The 15,595-nt window shown below is 37.8% G+C and overlaps 1 protein-coding gene across 19 annotated transcripts in view; it reads right to left on the bottom strand.

The window, feature by feature from the left end:
- The window catches only part of DOCK9 (dedicator of cytokinesis 9), a 157,403-nt gene that overhangs the window by 47,280 nt on the left and 94,528 nt on the right, over positions 1-15,595 (bottom strand). For 7 of the 19 annotated variants that reach the window (XM_044429166.1, XM_044429168.1, XM_044429172.1 and 4 more), the window contains 12 exons: positions 15,411-15,480; positions 15,176-15,301; positions 14,143-14,214; positions 13,483-13,629; positions 12,284-12,367; positions 11,685-11,796; positions 8,732-8,902; positions 8,393-8,571; positions 3,730-3,846; positions 3,479-3,599; positions 2,642-2,775; positions 1,229-1,402 (listed from right to left, as the gene is read on the bottom strand). In XM_044429166.1, the coding sequence (XP_044285101.1) occupies positions 1,229-1,402; positions 2,642-2,775; positions 3,479-3,599; positions 3,730-3,846; positions 8,393-8,571; positions 8,732-8,902; positions 11,685-11,796; positions 12,284-12,367; positions 13,483-13,629; positions 14,143-14,214; positions 15,176-15,301; positions 15,411-15,480 (1,507 nt within the window). Of the gene's footprint in view, positions 1-1,228; positions 1,403-2,641; positions 2,776-3,478; positions 3,600-3,729; positions 3,847-8,392; positions 8,572-8,731; positions 8,903-10,820; positions 10,863-11,684; positions 11,797-12,283; positions 12,368-13,482; positions 13,630-14,142; positions 14,215-15,175; positions 15,302-15,410; positions 15,481-15,595 lie in introns of all 19 variants that reach the window. The other 12 variants (XM_044429178.1, XM_044429181.1, XM_044429183.1 and 9 more) reach the window with 5 other exon arrangements.

Below are 15,595 nucleotides of genomic sequence, written 5' to 3'. Positions count from 1 at the left end.
AGCCTATCCCATTCTTTGAATTTTCTTTCGTTCCTTCTGTGCCACACAAGTACATGCCAGTATCAAGAATGGTCAGGGATGATGGGAGTTATAATTCAATGTTTACAAGTTCCCCATACTAGATGTAAAGGCGCCACTTTAGAAATAGGTACACACATGTGTACAGCTCAAAGCAATCGGGAAATTAGAGAAGGCTGACAGATTGAAATGCAGTAGTAAATATTTGAACAATAAATATTCAAAGAATGTGCAATTGTGACTGAAATAATGCATGAGACTAGACTCATGTTGTTACAATAAGGAAGGTTCAAAATACCAGCTAAGCATGTGTGATCATATATCTTATAGAGAATGTTTATCTGACACACAGGAAACAGTATCACACAAAAGCCAAAGGTAATTTGGAAGAAAATGTTCATATATGCTTAAATGATATATGCTTTTCTTAGCCTCCCTTCAAGAAAATGCTATGCCCCATCACTGCAATGTCTTTTTCCTTAGGGGTAAAATTGACTGTCATGCTTGCAGCAGTCTATCAACTGAATTTAGATGTATCAGGTCCTGTTACTGCCATTTCTTTGTTGTTCCTTACTTTCTTATTGTTAAGTACCATCAAGTTGTTTCTGACTTACAGAAATCTCCTGAATGAAAGCCTTCCATAATGTCCTGTCCATAACAGTCCCACTCAACTCAAGGCTGTGATTTTCTTTATGGAGTGAAACCATGTCATATTTGGTCTTCCATATATACTACTGGAAAAAGCCCTACCTCTATCAAGCCAATCACAATGTAGAACTTGACTGGAAACCCATCACCACGTATGATATACAAATCCTATTAGCCCATAGGAAGGCTGAAAGGAAAAGCAAGGCTATCTCAAAAGTAAATTAAATGTCAAGAAATCAACATAATCACCAAGAAGTCAACATAGCCTAAGCTCTGATTTTCAAAAAGGATAGAGAAAGTTTGCAAATCATAGAACTACTGACAATTTCTCCACACTGCAAATTAATTATGAAGGAAAACAAGATGACAGTTCTGCTATTTAGCATATGTAAAATAGCTTAAGATCAGTCAAATTTGATGTTTCTTTACATTTCAGCATGCCATGTCATGATACTTTTACTTCAGCTAGTTCTCCAATTCAAGTTGCTTTAATGGTTAAGCAAAACTGTCAGCGCACACTGCATTCAGAAATGTAATCAAACAAACCACAATGAACAAATACTCTTTGTAATGGAGGAGATGCCACGGCGTGGACATTTCTCCCTGGTAAAGATGAAACTGTCAGTAGTGAAAAGTCCACTGTAACACATTTTTTCTTTGAAGACCAGTAGTGTTCTTCTTCCTCTCCAGTAGTACATAATAAATGAGCAGAATGCCTTCTGAGGAGCTTCTCCTTCTGCCACAAGAAGGTACATTATGGTCAAGGACAAAACACTAAAGCATGTTGCATTAATCCTTTAAATGCTAAACATGTGCTATATAAAAGGTAAATGCAAATGACCACCAATTAACTGCACCTCAAAGATGCTTCATTAGCAGATTTACACAAACCATAGAGAAACACAATTTTTTATGCCAGTGAACTTTAGATGCAGGTGTATGGACTACACCCTTGCCACTCAGAAGCTCCAAGATTCCTACACCTTGCTGGGCTGAAGTTGGCAGTAAAGGAAGGGAACGGGGGGTAATTTCTGTCTCTACATTCTCTGATCTCCTACCTAGCAAGGCTATTTCAAAGGAGGAGAGAAAGGAGGCTGAAGGAAGTTCAGGAACTCCCATTGCAGCCTCTCGGTTCTCTTCCTACTCACCTGAATGCTCCCTTTCCTCCTCCTGAGATTTTCCGACTTTGCAGAAGCAACAGTCAAGTATTTTCATGTTGGCTATAAGAGGAAGGCATCTGAGGTTTTTCATTCCCTCATTCCAAGGACAGAGTACTGTTGGGAGCTTCCTAACCCATTTTGCCTAACAACCATAGGGTTGCTCTCTTAGAGATTATCCTTAATGACATTTTAAGGGTGGTTACTACACTGGAGAAGACCATAATGCTGGGAACAATTGAAGGCAAAAGAAGAAGGGGATGGCAGAGAATGAGGTGGCTAGATGGAGTCACTGAAGCAGCCGACATGAGCTTAAGTGGACTCTGGGGGATGATGGAGGACAGGAAGGCCTGGAGAAATGTTGTCCATGGGGTCACGATGGGTCGGACACGACTTCACAATGAACGACAACAACACTATACTGCTACTTTCTAAAAACAGTTTTCTTATAATAAGGAAATTTATGTAGTCGGAATTAAGACCAAAAATAAGTTGATATTTAATACACATTAAACACATTTTATTACCCTCCAATATACTGAAATAGCAGTGTTTTTTTTCTCTAGCCAAATGCTATCTCAAAACTATACCTGTCCTTTTCCAAAAAACAAACAAAGAGAACAAAAAATCAATATTTTATTTAGTTTAGTAGAAGAGACAGGCAGTATAATCAGCAGCCAGATCCATATAATAGATGAAACTAAAACATGTGGCTGTTTTCCTTCAATACCATCAGCAATCTGTAGCTCTTACTGGTTAAATGACAAGTATGTGTAGGATATTATGTTACAGGCACAAATGTGTAAAAGTGTTCATACCTTGTCAAGCGAATTGCTCTTTTCACTATGCCTTTCCTGAAGACTGTTTCCTGAATCTGTACTTATAAGAGAACCTCTTGAATCTGCATTTCTCACATAATTAACATTAGTTGTAGAAGAAGTATATGGGGACGCTGAATAAAAAGAGAGTAGAAAGGGGATGCATTATGATCTCAACAAGTAAAGAAAATGAGAGGAGACCTGGATACAGCTGTATCTTCTCACAACGATGCCATTTTCAATAGTGACATCTTGCAGTTAACAAGGTGCCACCCAGCCTTACTGAGATTCAGCCCATATTCTGCTGATTTGAGCAGACCCTTCCCTTAATTATGTACCAATCAGCTGGTAAAAACCTGGCTATTGCATGTGTGGTGGGACTGGATAAGTTGCATGCATATTTAATGCCACCAGCAGAGTTGGATGCCGGGTTTATCATTGAGAGATGTCACACTGTTTAGAAATATTGTTCCATTTCCAGTTATGGAAGTTAAAGCATTTATATGTTTCAAGCACCCTTGCAAGAGGTAATTGTGGGATGCCTTTCCTTTCCAACTATCTCCTTTTATTTATCCTCATGATCAATTGGTGAAATAAGTTTGGCTGAAAAAGAGCCAGTAACAGCAAGAGTTATATCTGTATTCGTATTTGAACCCAGGTCTCCCTGATCTAAATTCAAACACTATCCACTATAGCACATAGGCATAAAGCTATGCAAAAATTTCACCAGTAGACAATTGGCACGCAAAGTTCCTGCTTTTATTACTTAGAAAAATCTATTTGGATGCTCACAGCTGAGTTGATAAAGAAATGTTAAAAAGATTTTAAAATGTTTACCAATGCCTGATATAGCACCAAACAAGTCTTTGTGGAGGTTGTTATCAAGGGTATTCACAGATTTTTGTGGAGTCACCAGTGGATTTGCAGCTGATAAACTAATGGGTTCATCTTTTGCACTCTGTTAAAAAAAAAAATATACTGTTTCATATGCTTAACTTTTATGCTTAACTTTTTTATACTACTTTTATAAAAGTATTATATATTGGTACTGACAGCTTTAAGGTTTCAACCACAAAAATATTACTTACACTGATAGACGCATTAATAGGAAAAGGTGAAATATCCTTGACATCAATGCGATGTGCATTTTCTATCAGTAGGCCAAATGTTGGAAGGTACAATGTAGCTATTCTTGCTTGATGACTCTGTACAAAAAAAAAAAAAGACTTTACCAATTAGTGGGAATACACAAAAGCTCAATTTTAAACAGAATATTTTCATCCCAAAATGATAACTGCCCAGAGAGTATCACTACTTCTTTACCAGCCCTTCTCTCCAATGATATACAACGGCTGCAATGTTATGGCTTGTGCCCTTGTGACCAAAGTCTTGTTCTCTAAGACTTATGAGTATCCAAAACCTTGCTTAGTGGGTACCACCAGGGTGAGAGAAGTAAAAGAAGTAATTTTAGATTCTCTGTTTTCCTTTTTGGCTGTTTTCCTTTAGGGCTTCTAAGACCGCCTAGTGGGGGCATGTGGCTATGCATGGGTCTGGAGCAACCTTTGTAATATGGCCTCTCTTCTTGCTTTGCCCACTGCCTACTGCGATGTTCCCTTCCATACCTCTTTGAGGTCCTCCAAGGATGTTTTTGTAAACTGGTAACACAGGCAGTGGCTGTGAGGTTGGGGGGATCAGTTCCCAGAGTTAGTCTGAAAGGGGACTTCATAAGGAACCTATGGTCCTTGGGATGCTCTCCAGGGACTATAGGATAGCCCCTTCATTCAGTTTAGCTACTATTATTTACTATTTCCTCTGGAGGTTTTGATGTTTAAAACTGAGAGTCCTTATTTTACATAAAGTCGTAGCGGTCACGTATCTCGACTGCCTTGGTCCAGGTATTTATTTAGGAAATTCAATATTCAATGCCTCTATGCAAGTTCTAGATGAAAATATTTATTTTTATTTCTATACAGCCCATTAGTCAAGATGCCTCTCTTGATGTGATAATGCTGTAATTCTGAGAACCAGTGTTACACGGACAACATTAGTACAGCAAGAATAAAAACAGGCCTTTCTCTGATCCATTTCATGTAGATCCAGAAAGTGCTGGGGTATAACTGATACAATGCATAATTATCTTTCAATAAGCCGATATAAGAAGATACCAGAACAAAGGGTGTAGAACTGAAAATCTACAATGCCAGTAAAACCATAAAAAAAGCATAAAATTAAGAATGTGGTAAGATAATCCCATGAGGAAAAAGCAAAAGGTAGCATCTAGGTGTGTCCCAGTGCTAGCATTAATATGAGGGGCATTCAATGTATTCTCGGTATCAGCATGAAGAAAAAGGAATAATAAATTGAAATAATTTTTATTTTTCAATGTAATCCCCCATAACTTCAATACACTTATTACATCTACAAATTAACTTTTCAATTCCCTGTAAGACATATCCTTCCTTCTTCTCTAAAAAATGTGCGTTAATTCCCGCCTTAAGCTCTTCATCGTTGGAAAATCGCTTTCCACGATGATCTTTTTTTAAATTCAGGAATAGGTAGTAGTCACTGGGGGGCAGGTCTGGGCTACAGGGTGGGTGGTTTATTTCTTTGAAACCACAGTCTTGCACAGCAGCCTTCAAAACACACTGTGTAAACGGCCATGTTGTTGTGAAGAAGCAACACACCTGCGGTCAGTTTTCCCCACCTTTTTTCATTAATTGCTTCTCTTAAATTGCGCAGAGTGGTTGCATAACATGCTGCATTTATGCTTTCACCTTTTTTGTGAACTCAATCAATAAAATTCCCTTTGAGTCCCAAAACACTGTGGCCATGATTTTTCTGGCCAATGCAGTGACTTTGAATTTCTTTGGAAGGACAGCACCGTTTTTTATGCCACTGCATGGACTCCTGCTTACTTTCAGGGTCATGGTGATGAACCCAAGTTTCATCTCCAGTAACAATCCGGTCGAAAATACTTGATGGATCTTCACCACAGAGCTCTAAAAACTCCCTACAGCACTCGACTCGTACTTGTTTCTGAGGCAGCATGAGCATTCGCAGCACCCATCTTGCACAGTCCTTGGAAAGGTTAAGATGGTCATGAAAAATAGTAAATATGGTACCAACGGGTAGGTTTGTCATCTGCTAACATTTTTATTTTTATTCAGGCACTTCCAATACAAGTTTCTCAATTTTTTTCACATTTTCTTTCGTAGTGGCAGTAACCGGCCCGCCCGAGCGAGGGTCGTCTTCAGTGCTTTCTCTGCCCCTTTTAAATTCACTTGACCACTTTTGAACAGTAGATAATGAAGGTGCAGAGTCCTGGCCACCATCTCTTCGTGAATGATTTTTTTACTTTTTCCTTGTTTTGTAAGGAACTTAATCACAGCGCGGTGCTCTATTTTCTTCAACACTGTCATGTCAGTCATCATGGTCATCTTTCACTGAGGATTACTAGGGAACTAACGACCACACTTATTGGAAATTTTGCATGTATACCCTCAGATAGTGTCATTAGCTAATGAAATAATTAAATTAACCACATCAATAGCAAATCAACCCGATACTGGGAATATATTGAACGTCCCTCGTAATGTTTTGTTAATGTAAGTGAACAACTTTACTATATAACTAAGTGATTGCTAGCCCAATGGAAAAAAGTATCCATTTGTGATGTTGCTGCCATATTGTGTAGCCATAGATTCTACTAAGAGATCTAGGTTTTGGTACTAATATTTGGACACAGTGTTAATTTAAGAATAAAAATGCATCCTTAGGAATGTATCTCAATGGGACATAACTATTGTAAAATAAGATGGACATATTTAAGGGTATGAAAAGGCACTGAAAAATGATTCAGAGTATGGAAAACTGGTGCAACAGACAAGCTATCACAGCATCCTTTTTTACCTGCCTGTAGAAAAGGACCAGCAAGCTGTCTAAAATGCTTTTGCTCTGCCTAATCACTAATTTAGTAGGTTTTCAAATGTATTTTGTGTTAGAATCTATGCCTCTGTGAGCTTTACAAAGGATTGTTATGATTATATTACACACCACAGACAGGTGAACCTGACCTAAGAGATTGTTTCTTGGCAATATAAAATGTCTGTAGCTGTATATCTAGGTGTATATTCATTTTCTTCTACTCTGACAGAACATTTTGTTTTTGGATATGGTATGATATAAGATATTAGAATGAAGAAAATGGCATTGTTTCTCTCTGCGTATTTAAGCTATTCTGCTATAGCACAGCTCTACCAAGAGGTTATATGTAGTGGAAAGGCAGAAAAGGATGAACTTTTTGTGTAGAATATTGGAATTCAATTATCTGTTGTGAAATAGAAAGAAAATGAATGCTCCAACAATAAGCAGAGGTAAAGAAATATTTTGTCAGCAGTATCTATAGCAGCCAAGCTTCCTGAGCCAATCTAGATTCCCATGGAAAGTCACAATCTAAACTTTCAAACAGCTCTCTATTATTAGGGTAAATTGGGAAAGGCATTTTTTTAGAGCAAGTTTAGTCCTGTCTGATAATCTGGTTATCTGAAATAACTTGATGCTGTGGTTACATTGCAGAAAAGCACAATGCTTCCATTACCATTCAGACATAAATCCACCATAACTTGATGTTGGTTCTTCTTTTCACACTAAATGAAGCCCACAAATATATTCCATTAGGATTAGTCACTGTTTGTTGAAATATTTAGTATTTCTTAACTTAGCTTTCTTAACTGTGTAAGCAAGCAGGATGATATTGTCACTTAAACTCTTAATGCGACATGCAGCCAGGGCATGGCTCGTCACGGGTAAAAAGCATGATCAGGGTGTCCTGTTCACATGAACAAGAACCCCAACGAATGTGCACGCTACGCAAGGATGAAAACAAAGCAGGCTACGCTCAAGCATAACCGCAGACGTCACGCCCTTGTACCCTCGCTTGCTTGCTTCAGCATGGGAAATGTGCAAAATGTGCAAATGTAGCTCAGTGGGGTTCCCCCATTGTTCGCTGTTATTCAAGCACCTGCATAGTTGTAAAAGAGTATAAAAACGGTGCCCTCCTTCTGCTCGAGACCGCACTCCAACGAGTGTGGTCCCTGCAGGTAATAAAAACTTCTTCTCTCGAAAATTCCAACTGGTCTGTGGTCTCATCCGTAAAACCGCGGGATATAACAGGGAGACTCATAACCTAGTAATGTACAGTTCTGCTAGTAGTTATTATTTTTCATTCTAGATCTGTGTATTCTTTGGAATTAGGTTTGTATTTGTTATTTTGTGTTTATTCTCTTTCTCTTATGCCTCTCCCTTTCTCTGCCCTCATTACTGTTCTGGTCCTTTGGTCTTTCCCTTTTTAAATAAACCTAGTTTTCACATTGGCGTGCCTTTCTTTGGGAGGGTTCAGTGCTCTGTCCAGTGACTAAGCCCTATGGCTGTACAGTTATTTGGGCTTTGTTGGAGTAAAGCAGCTGAGGGGCTTTGCCTGCTCTCCTTCATTTCTGCGTCAGTCCCATAGTGCTCAGAAGCCCAGGCTTCTCTCCACCTGGACATCCTGAGGGATGGGTAGGCTGGGTACTGGCTGCCTACTGGAGGTCTGGACACCAACCCATCCAGTAGAGTGAGGGCATGGCATGACCCAGCCATCCTTCACAAGAACTCTGTAATTAGACTGCCTTTATGAAACTTCTATAAATTCTTGACACAGGTATGTTCCAGTACACAAAAAATACTTAACAAACATTTTGGAAATCTACTCACCCTGGAAACATATCTATCATCAAAGGAATGCTTTATCATCAAATTCTTCAAAACACTAATTGCAATTTGACGGATGTCTTTGAATTCTTGCAGTGCATTTCCCACCTCTCTGAGGAGCAGTCCAACCAAGAAATGATGCTTGCAGAACTCATCTGATAAGGAATAGTCAAGCTGGAGATCTGAAAGCAAACACCACAATTAAGAAAGGAAATATTCTAATATAAGCAGCACAATGTTTCTTCACTGCTTTATATTCTCCAACTGTGTTTTTAATATCATGCCAAAATAAATATAGGATAATTTAAAATATAAACACAGTAGCTAAATAATTATACTCACTGATTGCATGCAGACTTAATGAATTAAAAGTGTATGAGCTCTTGAAAAACAGCTCAGTCGGCGGTCTAGTGTGATCAAAGCCAACCTGTCCCATGCCATGTATGGTCACAGAGCACCATGTAAGCATTTTGGAAGACAGTACAGACAGGCACACTTCCACATGAACATGTTCTGTTAAGATCAAGTAAGTATGGATGACTACAAGCAAAAGTCAAGAGAGCAGTAACAATATGGAGCATGCACTTAAAGAAAAATTAGTGGCACTCCAAGAAATTCAGTGGCACCTTCGGAGCAGAAATTTATATCAATGGTTTCCATGTCAGCATCAAGCTTCTGTAGCTGCCCAAGAGCTGGACACATTACTAATTAGCCTCTGTTCTCTTAGCTGAAAAAATGTGTAAGCACCAAGCTACCTAGAATTTGATGCTAGTCCCCAGCTATTAAAAAGGGCTAACCATCTTCCTCTAATACTTTAGGAAACTCTGCCAATTTTTTAAAACTACTTCAGAAAGAATATCCTTGCAACATTTGTTAAAAATAATGGTATCCAATGAGGACCTAACCTCACAATTCTTTAGCATTAGCCACAGAGTCTTCTATTTAATCAGATGTAAATAATACTGAAAGAATGGGCAAAAATACTTTATGAATTTCTTCATGTGGATTTAATTGCACCATTATGGTGCAAATGAGCATATGAAAACTGAAATGAATCCTTTTATATTCTGAAAACTTTATATTTCTCTTTGAAAGAGAATTTAGCATAATATAAGGCTGGCTTAATACAGTACTGATTCCCAACATTATGCAGTTATTCAAATACGTTTACATGAAATCATGCACCTGACAGAGCTCACATAATTAGGACTGGGCAGAGAGACGACTGAAGAAATAAGTAAAAAACTCTCTAAGGGACTGTTTGCAGGTAACAGCTTTAGATCTTGGGTTAATTGTGTTATATACGAGTCACTTCTCACCTGAATATGCAACATCTTCCTGGGTAGATTGTAGGTTGTGAACCAAGACACTTTGGGTTGTTTGTGGCTTAAACAACCGATAGCTACCCTAACAATTAACTGCAGGCTTCACATGTCATGAAGAAACCTAAGATCAGGCAGTCTGCAACTAATCATTTATGTGCAAAATGAGTCATAATGTTCAAGCAGTTCTTATAACACTGTGGGAAACATTTCTTAAGGTATTAGAGATACCAGGTCAAAATGCTTGTGTGCCTGGGCATTTTAGGATGGTAATTAAATTTCACTACTTTTTACTGCCTTTTTGTGGTTGTAGTGTGTGTGTAATTTATTATTATCTTTTGATGAACTGCAGTCTCAATTAATAGATCCAGAGAGAACAGCCCACCTGCAAGAGGGTAACTTCTGCGCAACTGTATGCTCAATAGGACCTATGTCTCTTCCAGCATACTTACTGACCTCCCAGTTCAGTGCTCACTTTTTCTTCCTTTATCATGTACGTATAAACATTTTAATATTTCAGTAATAGAGACCGAATCTCTGATCCGGGATGAACCTCTGAAAGCAACCTTGAACTTTATTCTCTCCTACCTCAGGTACCTCAAAAGAAGGATGGAAAAAGACTATGCACAACCACCCTAGCATCCTTGAAGGATGGGTGGGATATAAAGACAGCTTGGCTGCACTAACAGGCATTTCTGTTCTTATTTGTCACTGGCTATATCACAAAATATTTTGAAAATCCCTTGAGTTCCAAAATTATCTTGGATTGTATCATGAGAAGATCACTGTTCAGGAAAGACAACTTGAACGATTCCTGAGACGCAGAACTAGTTATGCAGTTCTGTGGAACCAGCTATCCTATAATAAATGCCTAGTTTCTCTAGATAGTGCTAATATAATGAAAGCTCTGAGATCATCATACAGTGACATGTTCATTTCATGCATTTCAATTTTGTTGCTAATTAAGCATGTTGTGTCAACATTCTTTTAAAAGTTACTATTTTTAATAAACCAGAGTCTAGCAAGAGCTTCATAGTATTCATTTTTTAACAAGTCACCACTGTTTTCAATTAGAAGGTTTAGGATCAAGCACCACACTCCACACCTACCTACAGGAGTGTCATAGGATTCCACTGTTGGTGAAAGAAAAGCTAATTCAAAGAAGAAGAAAAAGAGGCAAAGTAGGGCAAAAACTATATATAATAAAATTCTTTTTATTTTTTGTTGAACACAAAAAGAAAAAGTGCTAAAGGGATATTCAGTGAATGATAATGTTCTTGCTCTTTTTACAGAGAGTAATGCTGCAATCCCATGGCCTTTGGGACAAAATCCAAAGGGCCATGGGATAGCAGAGAGAAAGGAAGGCTGGAGAAAGGAAGAGGAAGAGACCTGACCTAAGATTCTTCCATCCTATCCCAACGCCTGCAGAAATGTCTACATTGCTCAGTTCTCCAATGAAAGAGCTCCAAAAGCAAGACAGACAAAAAGAAGGCAGATTGGGAATGTCACTTGGGGGGCTCTTGGATGCACAGGATCTAGAGCTTCCTGATGTCCAATCTGGTCCCCAGTAGAGTGAGAAATATGTCAACCTTGGGACTGGTACAAATAATTTCCTTCCTACTGTAAGCAGTGGGAGGGGAATGGTGTTGTTGTTGCTGATTTCATTTAGATGACAGAAGGTAGGACCACATCACCCACACCTTTGCCCTGCCAGGAGGAAGATATATCAGAGATTTAGGTGACAAAGCTCTCTGAACTAACAGATAGGATTGCCCTGTCTATTACCTATTCATTTTCATTATATTACTGTGTAACGCTGAAGTAGTAACATAGAGAAATGATAAAATTCTGTGTACTAGTTGCAGAATGCCGATGTTTTCTTAAACAGCACATGATTTTAAAGTAGATTTTTTAAAAAGCACACCTTTAGCATTCCTACAATATGAATTTAACCTTTTCAACTGTAATTTTACCTTGGTATCTCTGAATCCTGCCTTTCCCAAATGGCATAGGAAGGTTCAAAGGAATGTAGTGTTCATGATTGCACACAACTCGGAGAAATTCAAATTTGAACTCAAAAAGGGTCTGCAAAATATGTTGTAGTTATAAGATTAATCAGTTAACAGGATTAGCATGTTTTAATCCAAAAGCCAAGAACCAGCAGTTCCAGCTTCTAGAAATGATAACAAACTCTCCATAAACCAGGGGTGGGGAACCTCTTTCAGTCCAGGGGCCAGACTGAGTCTGGGCTGCATGCTAGTGATGAATGAGGCACCCAGACCTGCATCACTCTTTCTTTCTCTCTCTCATACACACAATCATAGTCTACAATCACTTAATCAAGCTTTACAAAAACATCCACTGGTAGCTCTACAGATCTTTTAAAATCCTGATTGTGGCAAAGAGGGTTATTTCTTAGGGCAGACCCACTCCCTTGCAAACCCGTCACTCCCAAAAGTGACTCCATTAAGCTCTTTGGAATGTCCAAATGCAGCAGGAGAAGGGGAGCATCACAATGTTGGGGAAGGTTAGACCACCCCTCACTGCAGGATGTGTTTCTGAAATATGGTACCTTTGGATCTCCTGGTGCAAAGAAACCAATATAGGTATTAATTTGCTTGAACACAAATCCTCTGTCCATAAAAGTGAAACATCTCTGCAAAAGGGGAAAAAAAACTTTCAAGAGTTCTAAGTAAGAACAGTTAGTAAGTTGCATTACTATAGGTGTTTGAAAGAAATATTCTGTACAAACTTAGACTACAATTCTGTTTTCTGGATAAGGACCTTACAACTTTGAAAACCATGCTGAGGTTGGAGCAGTGCACTGACAAGAGGTGGAGCACTGGAGATCAGACCCCAGTCTTCTCTTCCTCCTCGCCATCCTGGAGAGAACAGAACCAGCTACCACTCCAAGGTCAGACAAGTGCTCCTCAAAGCAAAGGAAAGGAAGCATTCTGGGGGGCAGAGTAGGAAAGCAATGAGAAGCCGGGATACAAGCTATCCTATGCCACATGCCTCTTTCCCTCCTGTTCTGAAATAACTTTGTCTGAAAGTCAGGAATTGGGAGGCTTCATCCCAGCACAGCTGCTGTAGCAGCTACCAAACAGGGAGGGCACAATCAATAAGACTGCATCTAAAGCAGCATACAGAAGTCCAATACCAAACATCTTACTACACGTGGTACATAAAATTGTGAATTGCTGACATGCTGTTAACCATTTGCTAATATATTTTAACCATATTCTAAATAAGTTTTATTGTTAATAAACATATACGATTTTTACATTGATCTTATTTGTCACAGGACAAGATATTCTAATCACAAATTCACAGTGTTTATTTCCCATTCGGGAACAATCAATACTCACTAGCAAAATGTATAAGAATGCTGGGTTTTTACTGTAACACTGCTGAACTTTATATCAATTTAGTATACTTTCTAAACTTATATAAATAAATAAATATAAATTTATATAAATAGAACTAAATATATAATTTAGTATAAAACAAACATTTGGTATTCAGAGTCACTTGTTTTCTGGTTACAATTCATATTAAAAAAAACAGGAAATACATTTGTTCAGGGTTTGATACATTATGTTAGCCATAAAATGGCCCACCATGATGGATTTTATTACTACTACTACTTCTATTCTTCTAGATTAAAGAAAAGTTTAAAGATTCTGTGCAAGATAAACTTTCATATGAATTCAGGCACTGTTGAATAACTCAAGTGTTACTTTGAAAAGACCAACAGAAAAGAGTACTTACTTTTATGAAGACAGCAAGACTATGGTTTGCATTTTTTGAAGCTTCTGGGTTATCTTTATATTTCTGAGTAATATGTGGCATCAACATACTGACTACTGTTTCTACAGCATGATGATAAGATGCTGGAAATCTTTGATTCCGTAACAACTAGAAACACAAGATATGTAGCATACAGAAACATGGTACCTATTTATCACCCTATTATTAGTACCCATACCAAAGATCAATATGAAAAAGGATTTGATCAGCTAGCAGTTTACCATTAGAAGACATCATAAGCCAAACCCATTCCCTATTGAAAGGATGGTTTTGTAAATCACCTATATCTGATTACAGACATCTATGGCATAAAGCATTTTGTATTATTTCAGAATTCTTTTGATGTAATTACACTCTTTGATTCTCATACATAAGGAAAAAACCCTTAAAACAAAATTAAGGATTTCAAGTTATGCTCAATATATTCATTTCTTGGCCCAAACATCTTACTATAGCTTATTTTTGTACTTCACTCATCCAGATAGCTTTTAAACATAAATAATACTGTGCACTTAGGCATTAACTATACTTATTTTCTATTCCATTGTTATAGAGCAAAAATTAGTGTCAATGAGAATTCTACTAGTTTACTGATCCTGTTAAAAATATTAATTTACTTACCTTTACTTTCCCAGTTTCTAATAGGTGCTGGGCCATTGATTTTATTAGAATTTCAAAGAAAAACCAGGAATACTGTTAAGCAAAATAAATAAAAAATACATAAGATATATCATAATTTATAAAAAATGTATTGTTCAGTATAAACTTTAGACAGTGCCCAAACTTAGTGCAGTTATATACATTTTACTGTTTAAATCGTTTTATCCATCTAAAGGATTTCTGGGTTGCTTTTGCATTAGCCTTTCCCTGAAATTGCCACTTCTAGTCATTCATTCTTTATAGAAAGTACAGACAACTCAGATAACTGATGTTAAATTGTTTCAGTCCAGTGTTTACTATATCATACCCCACATTTTTTATGTCGGGAGTACAGACACTACAGTGCCACTGTGGCACAAGCCTGGCCAATACAGGCAGATAAAGTACTACTGAGGCTTTCCAAGGGATCTGCATTTTCAGTTTAAAAGTTATATTTCCACAAGTCCTTGCCATTTGATTGCTTCCAATGCAAAATGAGTGATGATAATTGCCTGTCAAATAGTTTTTCTTAACTGAATGAAAACACAAACATAATGCAAAGAAACTGGTAATTAACCCCCCTGCCCCCACAGCTTCAGGAATAAAAAATGATGCAGGAGCAATTGAGCAGCAGTTAAATGGCTATTATGCAACTATCCATCACTCTTCCTCCATTCACAATTGATAGGAAAAAGAAAACAGGTAAGAGCTGCGAACAATAAACTTTTAATTAACATTGCAAAGGATTTTTGGTGAACAGAACTTAGATGTGAGTAAATGTAGGGGAAGGATATGTTGTTAATATCATTGTATATTTAGTCAAACTTATTGTACATTGTCAGAGACTTAAGTGCTAGATAATTACAGAAAATCATGCTTCAGTAGCACTAAAATATGGCACAACAGTAGCACTAAAAAGGTTCATGTCTGGCTGGAGAGCAAAACTTTGCAAACTTAATCATCAGTTCTAAGAACAGGACTCAGAAGTTGCCCTCTCCCCACTGCCAAAGAATACCTTAAGCAGCTTGTTGCTTGTGAGGAAATCAGCAGATGGTCTCAAGATTGTTGTCATGGATTTGGCAAGTTCTTCATGTACAGTCTTATATTCAGAAGCAATGTAAGGCTCTGCTTTGTAAGCATACTTTGGAAGAGAAAAATGACAATATCAGAAGCCTGATATGACGCAGAAGCCATTAGCAGGAATGTTGTAATGATATCACATTTGACAAGCATGTTCATAGAATTTTTACCTTGACGTAAGACCTCAAGTAACTATCCAGGCCTTCTTCATGACACTGCGCAACAACATGGATGATAACCCTAAATAAAATGACCATAAGAAATTATTTAAAAATGCCCTGCCCAATGGATTTTGGAATAGAATTCCTTCTTCAGAATCAATTTACTTTCCACAGTGGAAACTTATGAGGATGAG

This window comes from Varanus komodoensis, unplaced genomic scaffold, assembly GCF_004798865.1.
Source record: "Varanus komodoensis strain SLA01 unplaced genomic scaffold, ASM479886v1 scaffold2, whole genome shotgun sequence".
NCBI lineage: Eukaryota > Metazoa > Chordata > Lepidosauria > Squamata > Varanidae > Varanus > Varanus komodoensis.
This window is presented reverse-complemented; position numbering and strand designations above follow the sequence as displayed.